We start from the raw sequence: 19,813 nt of genomic DNA on the forward strand, positions 1-19,813 counted from the left end.
AACAAAGGGACTGGTGAAGTTCTCAGAGTAGGTTTCACAGCTGTCAAAGATCGCTGGTTGATAAGTTTATACACAGAGTGGGTAGACCAGAGGCAGCATCAGCATCTTAAGTTCCCCTCCCCTCTCTGCTGGAAAGACTAGGAGTAAGCAAGTAGTTGTCTTCATGCCCATTCAGTCCTTGGTTTCTTGGTGGAAACTAGCAACTACAAAGCCAGTTATGATGTGGATTCCTTTTGATATCAACACCTTTCACAAAGACAACTGAATACCCATGAGAAGGTGGTGACTTTCAATAACTGCAAAAAAAATTAGTAAAAATAAATATAAAAGACTTTGAAAACTACTACCATTTTCACAGTAGAAGGCAGTGTAGGGCTGAGACAATGGACATGAAAATAGATGTCTGTGTGTTGTTGCCATGTTAGTCCCAGGATGTGAGGGACAAGATGGGGGAGGTAAAATCTTTTATTGTACCAACTTCTGTTGGTGAAAGAGAGAAGCTTTCAAGCTCCACAGAGCTCTTCTTCAGATCACCTGAGCTCTGTGGAGCTCTCTCTCTCATGAAAATGGATTACATTAATGCTCTAGAATTAGGATTTGTTAAGTGAATTAGGAGCACCGTAATAGTCATGCAATGTGGTTGGGATTTGATGGTTTACAATCTATTGTTTCACATACTTGATGTGAGTGTAGAGAGGAGCTATATCTTTTTATCTGACAACAACTTGGACTTGTACATGCTAAGTTGCTAAATTATTTGCACCCATGACTCATTCAAAAAAAAATAAAAAAATGAAAAAACCCCTTTCATGTGAAACTGTTGAAACCTGGTGGGAGTGGAAAAGTTTTCTTGTCAATCCAGACAAGATGCTAAATCTTGGTCCTGAGGTTCTAGGGCCTTTGGAAAAGGATGAAATGGTTTCTTCTGAGACCTTAACAGAACAACAAGCCCAGGAACTAATAAGAAGTTTTCATGATGTGTTTTCATCAGCCTCAGGAAAAACTGTATTTCCCATCATACTTGTACTAACCCAGAGGTAAAGCCAGTAAGGAAGACTGACTGGGTGCCAGAAAAAATGCAGGAAGCAATTGCATGGGAAGTTTGAGAGATGCTCAAATTAGGTATTACAAAGGTGTCTCAAAGTGATTGGTACAGCCCTGTTGTACTGGTGCCCAAACCTGACGGGACAATCCATTTCTGTCTTGATTTCCATTGGGTGAAATAATGCTATTTCCCATCCGGATACATACTTCATGCCACACATAGGCAAGTTATTAGATTAGCTAGGGAAGGCTAAATATTTAACAATGTCAGACTTAGAGTTGAAATGTGGAGGTGAAAGGGGGAAGGTAAGCTTTCTAATCAATGCACTTTAGGGTACACTGTGTGTTATCAGATTTTTTGCTAAACACTGGCCACGTAAAACTTCAGTCGACAGATCCTTTCAAAACAACAAGCACATTTACCAGTGAGTGAGGACAATACACAGAATTCCACTCTCCAGACGTCTCTAAAACGGATGCTTTGTGTTTTCTCCTTTTACATTTAGTAGGAGTTTATTTTAGAGAGAGTTCAGATTTTTGTTGACTTTCTGCCAATAAAGTCAAATGTGACAAAGCCATGAGGCTTCCCATAAACACAGATGAAAGATGAGCATTTGCTTTTGTTATGAACCAATGTAATTAAAGTAATATTTTACAATGTTGAAGCATTCAGTAAATAGCAGCTTTAAAGCCAGTACCCCATACAGAAGGACAATCTCACAGGGGGAGGAGCCCCCTATTAAAAAGAGAATTACAAAGAGCATATATGTTAGGTTGCTTATGCAAGGCAGGGTTCTTCTGAGGGAGGAGAAAGGTGGGAAAAAATTAAGCCATTTTAAAACTCCTTATATCCAAGGCAGTAACTAAGCCTCAGACAGCCCCCTGCTTGACCAGGCATATCCCTATTTCACACCACACCTGCAAGATAAGAAATCCAACTGGGAAAAACAAACAGTCCTATAGAAGAAAGTTCTGTGGCATTCTTCTCACCCTTGCTGGACCCTTCTGTCCTTAATCTTACGGACAGCTTCTGTAATAAACAAAGGTTGCTATTGTTTTCTGTAAACCCAGCTCTTTTCAAAAGCTCATTCTAAACACACTTTTTTGTAAATAGTGCTTAAAATCTAAACTAAAAATCATTCAGGAGCAAAAGACTAGGATTTGCTACTAGTAGATTTGCTAGGCATTTCTGTCCCACTGCTTGACACATATGGGACTGTTCCGACCAATATTGTTCTCTGAAGCTATCCATATTCAATTCTACATAAAATCCTGGTTTTGTTGGACACCGGAGCATACTATGGAGATGAAGCTGGTGGCTGCAATACACAGAACTAATTATTTTTGTAATTTTCCTGAGAGATTAATATTAAACAGGCATCAGCAGTGGAAAAATTAAAGGAGAAGATACAGTAGGCTCCAATTTCTGTTCTGGTGTTTGGAAAAACTCCAGTTGTTAGTAGTCTGTGTCCTCTGGGTGGTTTTTTTCTAGTTCAGCGTAACAATCATTCAGTAGATTTCTGTGTGAAGATTATTCATCTGCAGAGCATCTGACAATGGTACATTCTGCAGGAGCAGTACAGATTTATGGCCCCCAATAACATATGTTAACCAGGTTCTTCCATTTGCTGCAGTTATTGTTTGGGCATGGCAAAGTCCCAAGCTGTCTCCTGTGCACATTTCCACATTGCCCTCATGAGTCGTGTAAATCCCATGTCTTTGGGCTTCTCCAAACCTCTCATAAGTCGCTGCTTCATAATGGCAACAAACTCCTTGTTACTCAACTCTCCATTCCCTAAGGGAAGAGGGGAAAAAATGTTCATTAACCTGAAAATACAGAAATAAAAGGCCCAGAAATCTTTGGAGGGCAGTACCAAAAGCTTGCTTTCCTTTAGAGAAGAAAAAGAGACTGGTTCATGTTTTGCTTTAGTCTCCTGACAGGTGAGGCCATGAAAAGTGCTGGTACAACGTACAAATTTTACATTATATTTGAAGTTAAAGTTTTTGATTAAAACGGACACTTCAGAGTTTCCTGCTGACAGCCACTGTATGGCTGGTGTCACAGTAGCACTGCTTTTCAGCACGATGGCATCTCCCTGCAGGAAGCTTGGAAATAGCAAATTGTAAATTAACTTCAATTTCATATGCAATTCACATTTTACGAAATGTGAAAAATGCTTCTCCCCATCACATCATTTCAGGACAATCAGCTGAGCAAAATGATTGCAGATTTAATTTTGACAGTATTATTATATCACCAATTACAATTCTGCATCTTTTCCGGACAAGGCCCAATTACTAATTGAAACAATGACTGCTTTTATCAAAATGTTTACTTTGTGATTCACTGCAATCAGGAGCTCTGTGACACAATGGTCTTAAATCAAAATGCGTGACAGGTTCAACGACTTAGTTTCCAAAGACCCAAGTATTGTCATAGCAACGAGGAAAATTTCATATTTTGGTCAGATGTTTAATGTTGACATTGGTGAGATTCAGAGGCAGCAAAAGTCTTTGACATTGAAATGCAGCCCCATCTGTGATAATCTACAATTTGGCAGATTTTTTTTTTTCACCTATGTCAAGCAGCTGACTGTTTCTTGGAGCAGCTAGTCCTCGAACCCACAAGGGGAGAGGCAATTCTTGATATAGTCCTAACTGACACACAGGATCTGGTCCAAGAGGTGAACCACTCAGTAACAGTGATGAGCATGTAATTAAATTTACCATTCTTGTAGGGAGGAAAATTCTAAAGAAACCCACCACAGCAGCATTTAATGTCACAAGGAGAACTACGCAAAAATGAGGAAGCTAGTTAAACAGAAATTAAAAGGAACAGTCACAAGAGAGAAATGCCTGCAAGTGGCATGGAAACATTTTAAAATCACCATAATAAGAGGCTCAAATTAAATGTGTATCCCAAATAAGAAAAAAATCAGTAAGAGGACTAAACAAAATGCCACTTTGGCTAAATAACAGAGTACAAGAGGGGATTAGAGACAAAAAGACATTCTTTAAAAATTGGAAGGCAAATCTGACCAAGGAATATAGAAAGGAGCATAAACTCTGCCAAGTATAATTAGGCAGTCCAAAAAAGAATGTGAAGAGCAACTAGCAAAAGACACAAACTAACAGCAAAAAAAAATAATTTTTTTATGTATATCAGAACCAGGATGCCTGCCAATCAGTGGGACCACTGGACTACTGAGGTACTACAGGAGCACTCAAGGAAGACCAGGCTGTTGTGGAGAAGCTAAAATGAATCATTTGCATGAGTCTTCACTGCAGAGGATGTGAGGAAGGTTCCCACCCCGGAGCCATTCTTTTTAGGTGACAAATCTGAGGAACTGTCCCAGACTGAGGTGTCAATAGATGAGGTTTTGGAACTAATTGATAAATTAAACAGCAATGAGTCATCAGGACTAGGTGGTGACCCAAGAGTTCTGAAGGAACTCAAATATGAAATTGCAGAACTACTAACTCTGCTATATAACCTATTGCTTAAATCAGCCTCCGTACCAAATGACTGGCAGATAGCTAATGTGATGCTGATTTTTAAACAAGGTTCCACAGATGATCCTGGCAATTACAGGCCGGTAAGCCTAACTTCAGTACTAGGCAAACTGGTTGAAACTATAGTAAAGAACAGAATTATCAGACACATAGATGAACATGATATGTTGGGGGAAAAGTCAACATGTTTTTTGTAAAGGGAAATCATGCCTTACCAATCTATTAGAATTATCTGAGGGTGTCAACAAACATGTGGACAAAGGTGATCCAGGGGATATAGTCCATTTGGACTTTCAGAAAGCCTCTGACAATGACCCTCAACAAAGGCTCCTAAGCAAAGTAAGAAGTCGTGGGATAAGAGAGAAGTTCCTCTCATGGTTAAAAGACAGGAAATGGTCAGTTTTCACAGTGAGAGGGAGGTAAATAGTGGGATCTGTACTGGGACCTGTGCTGTTCAACATATTCTTAAATGAACTGGAAAAAGGGGTAAAACAATGAAGTGGCAAAGTTTGCAGACAATACAAAATTACTCAAAATAGTTAAGTCCAAAACTCACTGCGAAGAGTTACAAAGGGCTCTCTCTAAACTACTATGATAAGAGTTTTACTTAAACTGACTAACACAATGAAACCTTGAGTCCAATCTGCAACTCCAAACTCATCCTGCACTACCGAACCTAGGTATTGCACCATAGACAGAACTGGCATTTGGGATCTCAGACGGAAAAATGAACATGGAGAAATCTACCAAGATGAGAGACTATCAAGGGAAATACAGAAAATACTCAAAAAAGAATAATCACAACAAAGCTGAATGTTTATAAAGTTAGAGGTGGAGCTGGGGGTATTGTGAACATGGAAATTCTTGAGGGGACTTTTTTGCACTGAAGTAATTTAGAAAGCATGCCAGGTTTTGAAACAGATATATTATGTTTTAAAAAACTTCCTAGACTTGGAGTCATTTTGGCAAGTTTTATTCCACAGCTAATTTTTATGGGTAATTTATAATCCCTGGAATTTTTAATGAAAATACTGACAGACTCTGAAGGGACTATTCCCAATCAGATTCAGAGACACAACATGATGAATTGCCTTTGTCTTCCAATGAATTGGAACGTATCCAGATCTCTGAAATCCCTTTCTAGTTTACTATCAATTTTGTAGGCATATGTTTGTTTCCCCAAGACCACTTGACAAGGAAAGAAGAAAGGATTCCTGACAGTTCTATGCCCAGTGCTTCTTCCTGCTTCGTGTCTGTCATTTAGACTCTTGCTTAAGAGACAACCTGTCTCTTCCCAATTGTATCATTGCTACAGAGTTTGTCCCCTGCCCACTCTTCATGTAAATCAAGAAATACTCCAAGGAAGCAAAGCTTTGAGACCATCCTGATTTTAAAAGCCCTAGCAAACACTGTCTTCGTTTTAAATAATCTGGCCAGAGATATTTCAACCAATTTCCTGTGGCTTTATTGGTGCACTGGGCAGAGGGGCCCAATAAAATCCACTGTGCAGGATATTATTCATTCAGACTGGTTTTAAGAGGCTTGAAAACTGAAGGCTTTTTGGAAATGTAACTCTCTGAACAAAGCCCTCCCATGTTCTTTCTGCACTTTGTGTACATACATAAAAGGAACTAGAAAACCCCCATAATTATTCTTAAAAACAGGGTCTCATTGGTAACTTTATTTTCTGCTCTTTGTGCTGATTTAGAATAATCCTTTTCTCTATCTGCAGTCCAGTTCTTAATCCAGTATTGCCATCTTTAGCTTCTATGTTATCTGATAGAAAAGCAACCACATAACTACTTCCAATATGAAACTGTGGAGTCTCATTTAAGACCACATTTAAGGTTAAGTATCCTTTTCTAACCACTCCCTCCCCTCCTCCCTCAGCCACCGTCAGGACTTGCTACCATGTTAAAAAAAAAGTCAGCAGTTTCATTCCTTAACCCATATTTAGAAAAGTCTGTATTCATGGGCTAAATGAAACTGAAGAGATCTGTGTCTGCTTTTATGCTATGTTCCTATATTTGAAGAGATTTCTCTAACAGAACAGTCTTTTCTTCTAAAGATTTGGTATCAAAAGAGTCAACAGAATCTCCTCTGAGAGTATGCAAATTGAGACCATTTCAATTCACTCTAATTACAGATCAAAATATCTGGCTTGCAGATCCAACCAGGAATCGCTATTGAACTACTTAGGAAAAAAGTGATTCAAACTTCTTTCACCAAAAAGGGACAAGGAAGAATATGAAGCTGGAAGCAAGAGGGGAAATAAATGTACATAATTGCAAAGATGCATTTATCATTTAATCAACAGTGAACACAAAACTATCTATGTGCATACACACAGTATCAGAGGATAGACCGCATATCAAAATGGGTGAGATGACAGCCCTGCTGGATATCTTTACATAGTGTCACGGGGCAAGGCCAGATGGCTATAGAAAAGTAGCGGGAGACAAATATATTAGCGCCAGGCTAAACAAATCCCTGTTACCAGGATAAGGAAATGGCAGCTGCTCCAGGTCAATTAAGACACCTGGGGCCAATTAAGATCTTTCCAGAAGGCAGGGAAGATAGCTAGGTTGATTGGGACACCTGAAGCCAATTAGGGGCTGGCTGAAACTAGTTAAAAGCCTCCCAGTTAGTCAGCTGGCCACATGTGTCAGGAGCTGTAGGAAGCTGTGCTGTTGGAGGAACTAAGCAGTACAAACCATATCAGGCGCAAGAAAGGAGGCCCCTGAGGTAACAGTGAAGGAGATATTGAGTGGGGGGCTGCTATGGGGAAGTGGCCCAGGGAATTGTACACGTCCTACTTCCAAAAAGTCAGCTACCACAGCTGCTGCTATTAGGGTCCCTGGGCAGGAGCCCGTAGCAAAGGGCGGGCCCGGGCTCCCCCTCCCCTCCCTGATTAATCACTGAAAATGGGAGACAACCGAGACTGTGCAAGGGAGAGTTACTTCTCCTCACCTTCCTTGCTGGCTTATGATTAAAATGGCTCAGTAGGCTGTGACCTTGCCTCTAGAGAGAGAAGGGCTATGTGGAGGGTCACAGTGAACCTCTGAGGCTAGCGAAATCCGCCAGAAAGCACGGGACCACTGAGACAAGGACAGAGCTTTGTCACAGTAGTGAGTACATTTACCCCTTTGAGGGCACAATGGGCCTACTGTATATTAAAAGAAAACATAAGCAAAAAATGACGAGCCATTAGTCTACCAATATTTAAAACAGAAGGACCTGATTTACCACTGAATACACTAGATAACTAGAGATACGGTAAATTCTCTTAGGTTATGTTCTTGGCTCTGCCAATGATTTGCCCTGTTGATTTAGGCAAATACTTAACTCAGTTTCCTTGGATGTAAAATAAGGATAACAACTCATTTATTATTACGTACCTCAGAGAAAGACTATGACAATTGGTGTTTACAAAGTACTCTGAAGATATAAAATGCCATTTAAGTGATAATTACAAGAGAAAGATATGTTTTGTGACAGTGCTGTCAAGAAGCTGGAGTGATGTTATGAGTTGGCTAATCAGCTTCTCCAGTTCAGCAGTGGCATTTCATAAGAACATAAAAATGGCCATACTGTGTCAGACCAATGGTCCATCTATCCCAGTATCCTGTCTTCTGATAGGGGCCAAAGCCAGATGCTTCAGGGGGAATGAACAGAACAGGTAATCATCAAGTGATCCATCCCGTCACCTATTCCCAGCTTCTGGCATGATTTCCTCCCATGATGTCACAGAAAAGTGTAATGTCACACGAGGATAGGCTGGTTAAACAAAGTACCCAATATACTCACTGAAGGGCAGCTACTGAACTTCCATATTCAGAGTTACAGTGCTTGAAGTAGCCAATCTCACTAGTATCATTACGAAGTGCATTAAGTTCTGGCTCGTCGAACCTTATGCAGACACAATCACTGTGACTCTAGTTAAGTATATTCACTTTCACAATGTAAGTGTGATTAACACTCATTGCTTACTCCACAAAATGCCATTGCACAGAGGATGCTCTTGGTTTGCCTGGTCCAATTATTACCAGAGTGTAATGTTTCACTTGAATGTCTGAACGCATGGCACGTATACTGCAGTTTTGAATGTTTCTGCTACTGTTCACAGAGGACATCATCCAGCCCTGAGTTTCTGTCCACAACGGAAAAATTAAACTAGTTAGTGGGATACTGAAAAATCACCACAGTTGGAATAAAATCCTTATATATGAGATCTGCAAAACCTAGTTTAGCATTAGAGATTATGGTTCTTAGTTTCTTTAACTGAACTTTGGTTCTGCTGTGTAGGGGACACAGTGCATCTACTCGTTGAGCTGGCCATTGAGTTAACCAAAAATTGTTAATTCAGCATCCCTGCTGGAGGAGTTTGGATCTCTTCAACTTCCATTTTTCAGCTCCCACTTTTGAGACCTGCACTGCAGTCATCATCCTATATGGCTGGAGACACTTCTGAGCTCAGTAATTTTCCTCCTTAATCAACCTGAGATTGCTTTTGAATGACAAGAGCAGGCCAGAAAGAGCAAACTACTGGGAATAAATTCCAGGCTTCTTGCATGGCAATGCACATTGCTACCATTAATTAGCAAGTGTTTGTACAGAGCTGTAAATATAAAGTACCGTGTTAGTGCTAAATATTCTTATTACCAACAATAGGCCATAATTGCTAATTATGTTAAACGTATAATGTTTCTGGGAGCAGAAGATAGTCTGCTTTCTCTCTGCAGTGAGCTATTCAGCCAGAAATCTGACCTACAAAACCCTCAAACTCTTAAGTTAGATAGATATATGAAAACTTTCAGAGAGCACTGAATGCCATTAACGAAACCCTCTGGAAAAGTATAAGCTTTTAATACAGACCACAACACAAACAGTGAACTATAACACAGTGTGAAGGGAACAGTGAATATCACCATGAAATGGATAATAATGCTATGGAAGGCCAAAGTCTAGTAGTATTTTCATGCTACTGATAAGCTGGAGAGCAGAAATGAAAACAATAGATAATTAAGCCAGTTGGGGCGAGGGGGTGGTGGTGGGGTGGAAGAAAGCAAGCCTCCAAATCTCATTCATTTTGACTGCCTCTGGTTATTGATCTTACTTTTAGTATCTCTCTACATTATAAATGGCAAAATGGGGAACAATAGGAGAGTGCTCTGATGTTGATAAAGGTTTGTCAGATACAACCAACTCATCCCTTGAAAAGAAAATGTTATTGAAATGCACAAATATAACATATTTGGCTTTTATAGCTTGATTCTTTCAGGGTTTTTTTTTTTTTGAAATACAGTTAAACTACACAACACATTGGGAACATGCTGGGACTATGAAAAGGTCAGACCAATTACAGTAGATTAAAGCCACTCACCGTCACAATCAAAAAGAGCAAACACCACATCACACACATGGTCTGAGAGCTCCACTTTTGCCACTGTCCTGGCTACCTGCTGCATGGTAACTGAAATAAAATAAGGATACGTTATTAATAGAATGCAGTAATCTTAAATCAGTGTTATCTTTCATCTTCCATAGGAAAAAACTGGTAACCCACCTTTTGTAACTGTGTTGCTCATGTTCATTCCATTCTAGGTGTGTGCATGCCCACGTGCACAGTTGTTGGAGACTTTTGCCTTAGTGGTATCCATAGGGTAGGCTCTGGCGCCCCCTTGAGTGCCATGCTCATGCGTCGGTATATTAGGCGCTGCCGACCCTACGCACTCTCAGTTCCTTCTTGCCGGCAATAGGGACGGGTAGAGGGACGAGTAATGGAATGGACATGAGCAACACATCCTGAAGACCAACAGTTACAAAAGGTTGGTAACTGTTTTTCCTTCTTTGAGTGCTTGCTCATGTCGATTCCATTCTAGGTGACTCAAAAGCAGTATTCTCGGAGGTGGGCTCGGAGTTCACAGTTTAGCAGCTTGTAGAACTGCCATACCGGGGAGGTGAGATAGCTCAGTGGTTTGAGCACTGGCTTGCTAAATCTAGGGTTGTGAGTTCAATCCTTGAGGGGGCATTTAGGGATCTGGGGCAAATATTGGGGATTTTGGTCCTGCTTTGAGCAGGGGGTTGGACTAGATGACCTCCTGAGGTCCCTTCCAACCCTGATATTCTATGATTCTATGAAGCCAGCATTGTCCTGGGCCTGCTGGGTAAGTGCATAGTGGGCCGTGAATGTATGGACGGCCAGCCAGGTGGCCACCCTACAGATGTCCTGGATAGGCACCTCGGCCAGAAAAGCTGCCAAAGAGGCCTGCACCCTGGTCAAGTGAGCAGTTACAATCACCGGGGATGGCACTTTTCCCTGATCGTGGCAGCAGCAACGATCAGGTGGTGATTCAAGAAGAAATTCTTTGAGCAGACACTGGGCGACCTTTCATCCCGTCAGCCACAGTGATGGACAGTTGTGTCAACTTGCAGAATGGCTTGGTCCTTTCAATGTAGAAGGCTAACACCCTCTGACATCTAGGGAATGCAGCCTATGCTCCTCCTCCTCCGACTTATGTGGCTTTGGAAAAAAAGACAGGAAAGTAAATGTTCTGGCCTGTATGAAACCTTGGGCAGAGACCACCTTGGGCAGGAAAGCTGGGTCGGGCCTCAGCTGGACCCTGTCTTTGTAAAAGACCCTATAGGGTTGTTCCAAGGTGAGTGCCTTAATCTCAGAGACCCTGCAGGCAGATGTTACTGCAACCAGGAACACAACCTTCCAGGAAAGGAGGAGGAGGAGAGAGCAGGAAGCCAGAGGCTCGAAGGGGGGGTCCTATGAGCCGAGACAGCACCAGATTGAGGTTCCACGGAGGAATGTGTGGGTAGAGGTGTTCAAGGCCCTCGAGGAACCTGGCAGTTATGTCCTGGGCAAAAAACAACCTTCCCTCAAGCGGCAGATGGAAGGTCAAGATAGCTGTCAAGTTGACCTTGACAGATGAAAGGGATAGGCCTTGGAGCTTGAGATGCAGAAGGTAGTCCAGGATTAACTGCAGAGAGGCTCGCTCAGTCTTAACGCCTTTGTCCAAGGTCCAGCAGGCAAACCGCTTCCATTTGGCCAGGTAGGTTGCTCTGGTGGAGGGCTTTCTACTGCCAAACAGGACCTCTTGGACATCAGCCAAGCACTGCTGCTCCTGTGCATTTAACTATGCAGTAGCCAAGCTGTAGGATGCAGTGCCGCCAGATTTGGATGCAGGAGACTGCCATGGTTCTGGGATAGTAGGTCCAGCCTGAGCAGTAACTGGAATGGAGTGGCCAAGAGGTTCAGGAGCATGCCGAACCAATGCTGGTGCGGCCAACCTGGCACTATGAATTGCAGGATGTAACCTGAGGATATTACTTCTAGCACCCAATGGTCTGAGGTTAGCTGAGACCAGGCTGACCGGAAGCTGGGGAGACGGTCGAGGAGAGAGAGGGAGGGTGGATCCAGTGAAGTGACTGGGCGTCATCCTTGAGTGCACCCTCAAAATGGACTGCTTCTGGCTCCTGGGCAGATCAGGCTGAGCAGATGAGCGGGAAGATGAAGGGTGTCGCCACTTAGACCCCTTGTCTCTGTCCTTCCTCATGTAGGAACCCGATTGGGGAGTTCCCCAGGACCTAGACTGCGGGGGCAGAGGAGGTGGAGGATGGAATGGCTTCCTGAACTGCTAAGGAGGGTGAAGGCCCAAGGAGCAGAGGGTGTCCTAGGAATCTTTAAGGCCATGGAGCCTTGAGTCCGTGAGCTCGAAGAGCCCCGCCCCCTCAAATGGGAGGTCCTGAATAGTGGCCTGCATTTCCTGGGGCAACCCGGAGGACTGCAATCAGGAGCTGTGCCTCATGACCACCACACAAGCAACTATCCTGGCTGCTGAGTTAGTAGTGTTCCAGGCTATTTGGAGGGCCCTTCTTGCCACTGTTGTGCCCTTGTCCACCACAGCAGCAAACTCCTGGGCTCGATCCTGTGAGAGGGCTCTTTGAATCTGTTAAAGGAGTCCCACAGGTTAAAATTGTACCTGCCTAACACACCCTCAATTGTAGGCTGGCTATTGAATAAATCTTTCTGCCAAATAAATCGAGTCTCTTGGCATCTTTGTTCTTTGGCGTGCCACTAACGTCACCTTGCCTGTCCCTTTCATTCACAGAGGACATGACCAGTGAAGCCGCTGGAGGGTGTGTGTAGGGATGTAATACTTCTTTTCCACCTTCTTAGAAGTCAGCAGAATGGAAGAGGGCATTTGTCACAATGACTTGACAATTTTAAGGACCCTGGGGGGACGGGCAGTGCGACCCAGGCCGGGGCGGAGGAGGATATAACGTTAAAGAGGTCATCGGACTCCTCTGCAACCTCCTCAATTAGTAGGTTCAAATTAGCAGCAACCCTTTTAAGGGGGGCCTGGTGCTCCTTGAAGTCGTTGGGGGGACTGCCCGTTTTGGAGGGACCTGCCACCGCTTCGTCCGGGGAAGACGACGATGACTGCACCACCTGTGGAGGAGCAGGTTCCTGCTCCCAATACGGGGACAGCTCCTTAGGTGCTGGGGTTTGGTGCGCTCTCCCTGCATTGGATTCGGTGTTACGTTCGGACTCCAGTGCCGGTGGTGCTGGGGCCGTTTGTCCGAGGCAGCCAGGGAGGACTGGTGGGAACACAGGTCCGGCATTACTGGCACGCTCATGGGTTCCAGTACGGCCACTGAGCAGACTGCTGCCACGTTGTCACTGCAGGTGCCGCACCAGTATCATGAGTCGGCAGCGAATTACCTCTCCTTGGTGACGGGCTGAACTCCTGGTCCGACTCGGACCACAGAATCATAGAATTGGAAGGGACCTCGAGAGGTCATCTAGTCCAGTCCCCTGCACGCATGGCAGGACTAATTACCGAGACCATTCCTGACAGGTGTTTGTCTAACCTGCTCTAAAAAATCTCCAACGATGGAGATTCCACAACCTCCCTAGGCAATTTATTTCAGTGCTTAGCCACCCTGACAGTTAGGAAGTTTTTCCTGATGTCCAACCTAAACCTCCCTTGCTGCAATTTAAGCCCACTGCTTCTTGTCCTATCCTCAGAGGTTAAGAAAAACATTTTTTCTTCCTCCTTCTTTTAACCAGCTTTTACATACTTGAAAGCGGTTATCATGTCCCCTCTCCGTCTTCTCTGTTCCAGACTAAACAAATGCAATTTTTTCAATCTTCCCTCATAGGTCATGTTTTCTAGACCTTTAATAATTTTTGTTGCTCTTCTCTGGACTCTCTCCAGTTTGTCCACATCCTTTCAGAAATGTGACGCCCAGAACTGGACACAATACTCCAGATGAGGCCTAATCAGCGCGGAGTAGAGCGGAAGAATTAAGTCTCATGTCTTGTTTACAACACTCCTGCTAATACATCCCAGAATGATGTTCGCTTTTTTTGCAACCGCGTTACATGTTGACTCATATTAAGCTTGTGTTCCACGATGACCTCCAGATCGCTTTCCACAGTACTGCTTCCTAGTCAGTCATTTCCCATTTTGTATGTGTGCAACTGATTGTTCCTTCCTAAGTGGAGTACTTTGCATTTGTCCTTATTGAATTTCATCCTATTTACTTCAGATCATTTCTCCAGTCTATCCAAATCATTTTGAATTTTAATCCTATCCTCCAAAGCACTTGCAACCCCTCCCAGCTTGGTATCATCCACAAACTTTATAAGTATACTCTGTATGCCAGTATACCATTGCCCTTCCGACGACCAGGGCAAAGCCATCGAGGCCTGAGTCTGTCGACGGACTCTGGTTGGCGACTGGCAAGGCGAGGGTGAGGAACGGTGCCTGCGCAGTGAACAGTACCGCGGAGAATGGGACCAATGCCGTGACAAGGAGCGGCCCCACCCGGGCAGGGACTAACGTCTGGGAGACTGTCTGGAGAAGGTGACCTGGGCCGTGTTGATCTTTGATGGGAAGCTTGCTGGTACCGGTGCCTCGACTCTGGTGTCCCATGTCTTGTAGAGGTAGAGCGTGTTGAGGACCTGGGCCTTCTGGTCGGAGACCTAGGATACAGTGCCTGGGTCCAAGGCTGCGGAGATGGAGATCTGCGCCTGAGGTCCAGTGACTGAGGGTGCTCCACTGCCCGATGAGGCATCCCATGATCGGCTTGCCCTTAGATGTCAAGGTCTTAGTTGAGCCTTCTGCGGCATCTGCGGTGCCAGATGGCCTACTTGTTCTTTAGCTGCCAGGGCTGCTTCGGGCAATGAGAGCCCTGGGAGAGGCCGGGGTCCCCTGCCGCTCCCCAGAGTCAGAGGTGGATCCTGGCTGGGCTGGGGAGTCCAACCTCCACGGTAGCCCCGTGAAGCCCCAGGGCAGGCACATGGCCTTTGCCCAAAGCCCCTTTCCCTTCTGGTGCTGGGGGGGCTCTTCTTTTTCCACTTTTTAGGCACCGGCAAGGGGGAATAGTGCTGGGAGGAGCCTGGTGCCAGCACTGCACTCCGCACTGAAATCAAATTGCTTGGTGTGGGGTCCGAGTGGGAAGGCTCCAATGCAGGACGAAGCGCAGCCTCCATGAGGAGGGCCCTCAGGTGGATATCCTGCTCCTTTTGTGTTCTACGTCGAAAGTTTTTACAGATTCGACACTTGTCCTTTCTATGGGACTCCCCCAAACACTTCAAACAGCTGTCATGGGGGTCACCACTAGGCATCGGCCTGCTGCATAATGAGCATGGTTTGAAGCTGGGAGAGCTGGGCATGCCCTGCTCTGAGGCGAAGTCCCAGCCGGGACTCTAACTATCAAACTAACCTAACGCTTAACTTAATGGCTAAGTACCTACAAACTATATACAAAGATGATAAACAGAGGTTGTAAAGAACTGCTAATGCTCTTGTGATTTGCAAGACAAGGTGCTCCAACCAACTGTCATGGGTAAGAAGGAAGTGAGAGGGTGTAGGGTAGGCAGGACCTAACATACCAACACATGAACATGGCATTCAAAGGGGTGCTGCAGCTGACCCTACAGATACCGCTAAGGCAAAAGTCTCCGACAACTGTACACATGGGCGCACACACCCCTAGAATGGAATTGACATGAGCAAGCACTCGAAGAAGAATAGTGTTTTACAAAAAGCTACCGTCCAAAGTATTTTTCTCAGGAAGTTTTAAATTAAATTTCTTCCCCACTCTGTTGAACTCCCTCCTTGAAATCAGTCTCCTCAAAAGACCTGTGTTCTACATTATACACGCACAATGTTGTTGTTGTTGTAGGGATGCTGATGAACCTTGAAATGTTGCTATTATTTTTATTGAAGTAAAAGCATTAAGCACCAATTCTGGAAACAAAACAAAAGAAAACCACCCACCAGCCAAAACTACTGTTTCTTCTTGTTTGCAAAGTCTATATAACTTGAATTGTGGGTCTTTTAACTTTTTGCTCCTTGAAATGAGAGAAAAGCATCAGAATGAGAGTAAACCCTCCACATATAATTTCCCACCTCCCCTGCTCACAGACTCTCTATTCCTTGCATGGTTAGTAAGAAGGCTTTTTTCCTCCCGTGTTGAAAAAACACATGACTTGTCATCTTTGCAGCTCTGGGTTCCTGTAGGCTGAATATTGTTTTCCTGCTAAGCAGTCCAGAGCCAGTATAAACTCAAAAAGGCAAGTTCCAGCATCTGTGAAAATAATACATCTTGAATCATCACTGTCATAAATATAAAGGGAAGGGTAAACACCTTTAAAATCCCTCCTGGCCAGAGGAAAAACCCTTTCACCTGTAAAGGGTTAAGAAGCTAGGATAACCTTGCTGGCACCTGACCAAAATGACCAATGAGGAGATAAGATACTTTCAAAGCTGGAGGGGGGGAGGGAGAAACAAAGGCTCTCTCTGGCTGTGTGATGCTTTTGCTGGGGACAGAACAGGAATGGAGTCTTAGAATTTAGTAAATAATCTAGCTAGAAATGCGTTAGATTATGATTTCTTTAAATGGCTGATAAAATAAGCTGTGCTTAATGGAATGTATATTCCTGCTTTTGTGTCTTTTTGTAACTTAAGGTTTTGCCTAGAGGGATTCTCTATGTTTTGAATCTGATTACCCTGTAAGGTATTTACCATCCTGATTTTACAGAGGTGATTCTTTTACTTTTTTTCTTCAATTAAAATTCTTCTTCTAAGAACCTGATTGCTTTTTCATTGTTCTTGAGATCCAAGGGTTTGGGTCTGTGTTCACCTATGCAAATTGATGAGGATTTTTATTAAGCCTTCCCCAGGAAAGGGAGTGTAGGGTTTGGGGAGGATTTTTGGGGGAAAGACGTTTCCAAGCGAGCTCTTTCCCTGTTATATATTTGTTAGATGCTTGGTGGTGGCAGCAATAAAGTCCAAGGGCAAAAGGTAAAATAGTTTGTACCTTGGGGAAGTTTTAACCTAAGCTGGTAAAAATAAGCTTAGGGGGTTTTCATGCAGGTCCCCACATCTGTACCCTAGAGTTCAGAGTGGGGAAGGAACCTTGACAATCACTGACCAGGCTTTGTGGAGAGGTTTGTGATATTAAACTTGCAATACGCAGTAACAGAGTTCATGGCAAGGTTAGCGGCATCTCAGTCTAGAGAATGAGTTCAGGCCACAAGGGAAAAGGCATCTGGTAGTTTCATCAGAGTCCCCAGTGGCCAGCGACCCGTGTCACAACACTCACACACAATTCAGCATGGCTGCTATAGTAGTTCCGGCTGTACAGAAATCAATGGCTTAGCATTATATATAACCATTATCCATTCACACTGGGAGCATTCAGCTGTCTCCCTCTATTTTTTCTTTTGGGGCTGATAATTGGATTATAGAGGACAAGGTGGGGAGGGTTAACTGGTAGTCTCTGTACTAACATATGTTGATATTTATTATGATTTGTTTTCCAATTCTAACTTTAAAAAGTAATGATAGAAAAGAAGTGCATAAGTGGGGTAGGAGTGATGCAGGTTAGGAATGAAGAGCACTGACATAGTTTTCATCTCTCTGTATTTTAAAAGGGTGGGTTTCATTATAATGATAGTATATAATTTTAATTTGTCCTTATTATGTCGTACAGAACCTCAAGTACCTGTGGCAAAAGGGTGCTTTATAAATTCATTTATTATTGTTAAAAAGCTTCAGGGAAGTTAAGTTCCTGCAAACAAATATACTATGCCACAATTTATTCTTAATATTTGTGTTCAGATAATGCCTTTATCCAGGCTACAAGTCTCGTTTTCATACAATCAATTTAAATAAAAAAAAATTACACCTCTTTACAATAGAGAGAGCACTTGCGACCCTACACTTTCCAATAATTCAACAGCTGTGCTGTGAAATCTGTTGTCATCTGGGAGAATTTTTGATCCTACACTCTGGGATTTTGCAATCTTCAACAGAACTGAGAACCCGGAAGGCTTTGCACTAGAAGAGGAACCATTGCACATTGCAAACATGTGGTCCAGGTTTTGCAAACAAATAGTGACATTTCCCCTCAAAAAACATTCCCTCCCTCTTCAAAACACAAAACAACTAAAATTCGCTCCCCTCTCCCCCCATTCCAAATGCATCAAAAATAATTGTTTAAGAATTCTAGTCTGGGTGTCTACATGTTACTACCAAAAAAGATAAGAATGTTCCTAAATGCAGCGTAAAATAAATCAGCTTCCTAAGTGCTTGAGGTCCACGAATAGGGATGTAAGAGCTGAGTGTTAACGTAAGTCATCTGCTTCATATAAAACAATATGTGAGTTTGGTGAAGGGTAGAAGTGGTGAAATCAACAAGTAATTTCTAGTTTAAGTGCTTCATTGATACCAATTGCATCAGATACAGCCTGACATTCTATTACAATCAATTTGATATAGTAGCAGAGGAACCTGAGAAGAGAGGAGTGTGCCTATCGGTGAATTAACAAAATACAAGCTTAAGGAGAGTACCAATCGTGGGCTATGTTCTCAGATGAGCACATGTAACCCATACCTGCTGAGTGTGGTGCTCTGTCCCCCTGTAGTGGTACCTAGACCACCTAGAGATTGATGAGTCTGCTACAGCCTTGGCTCAGAGCCATGTGGCTTTTAGCTCATGCAGTAGAGGCTCATACACTAAGCCTCAGAAGTCCCAGGTTCTATCATGCCTGCCAACGACCAGAGTCTGTCAGTGTTACACAAGCACACTTCATGTGCTCAACCCCGATGTGCAAACACCCCAACTGGTGTGCACCCAGGTATGTACAACTGACTATTTGTGAGCCTACATTGGCACATATGCATCTGAAAACCTGTCCCTATAATTCTAGAAATGGGCATGGTGCAGACATGTCTCCTGGACGTTGAGAAAGGGAAGAGAAATCAAAAATTCAGTTCCTTAGCATGAGGCATTACCAATGACTGATACAAGGCAGCTTCCATTAAAAACAAATTCACTCAGTTTTCCAAGACACTCAGTCTAAGGTAGGGTGACCACACAGCAAATGTGAAAAATCGGGACATGGGGTGGGGGGGTAATAGGAGCTTATATAAGAAAGACCCCAAAATTGTGACTGTCCCTATAAAATCTTGATATCTAGTCACCCTTGTCTAAGGCAATCCATTTCTTTTTTTTACACTGACACAGAATTCTAATACTTGGCACCAGTTGAGTGAATTCCACAAGCACATGAGTCCTTATTAGGAAAAAAGTAAAGTCAATGAGCTTCTCCATTTTGTTGTAACTTACTGACAACCACCATGAAATCACACCAAAACAGAAGCTATCCCTGAAGAGTAGATGAGAGCAGCAAACTGCATTTACAGTAATGACTGTGAATTTATTAGTATGCCTCCCACAGTGTGGATTTCCTTTATACAGCTTTCTTCAATGGAGCCAAGAAACCTCACATTAAATTGCACGACACAGAATGTGTATACGGGGGGAGGGGGGAGAGGAGAAGGAGAAGATGCTAGCAAAATGATTTTTAAATGCCTTTTTTTAATGTAGAAGGCTCAATGAAAAACCATCCACATTTGTATGGTTTGTTAGCTGTTTGTTAGCTGTAAGTCAAGAGTTTAAAAAGGGCTAATTTTTAAAAGAGAACCCAAAGAATTTAAGGGCAAACAGGGAAAATGTGCAATTCTAAAGAGATGAATCTGACTGAGAATCTTGTAGACCCCACTTGAGAGAAAAGCAAAATGGCAGAAAGACAAAACCATCAAGTGTCAACACAAATTAATTCCTCTGCCTCCCATCCCATGCCTAATTTCCTCTTCTTTATTCCCAATAATTAGGTGTCTTTTAGAAATAAGAAATATAACTATCAGAAATATTAATTACAGGAAGT

The 19,813-nt window shown here is 43.2% G+C and overlaps 1 protein-coding gene across 5 annotated transcripts in view; it reads right to left on the reverse strand.

The window, feature by feature from the left end:
- Nucleotides 1-1,512: 1,512 nt before the first annotated feature.
- MICU1 (mitochondrial calcium uptake 1) overlaps nt 1,513-19,813 on the reverse strand; it is a 208,726-nt gene continuing 190,425 nt past the window's right edge. For all 5 annotated transcript variants that reach the window (XM_075130908.1, XM_048856880.2, XM_048856881.2 and 2 more), the window contains 2 exons: nt 9,941-10,030; nt 1,513-2,839 (listed from right to left, as the gene is read on the reverse strand). In XM_075130908.1, coding sequence (XP_074987009.1) covers nt 2,679-2,839; nt 9,941-10,030 — 251 coding nt within the window. In that variant the 3' untranslated portion in view covers nt 1,513-2,678. The remainder of the gene's footprint in view (nt 2,840-9,940; nt 10,031-19,813) is intronic.

The sequence above is a fragment of the Caretta caretta genome, chromosome 7, assembly GCF_965140235.1.
Source record: "Caretta caretta isolate rCarCar2 chromosome 7, rCarCar1.hap1, whole genome shotgun sequence".
Taxonomy (NCBI): Eukaryota; Metazoa; Chordata; order Testudines; family Cheloniidae; genus Caretta; species Caretta caretta.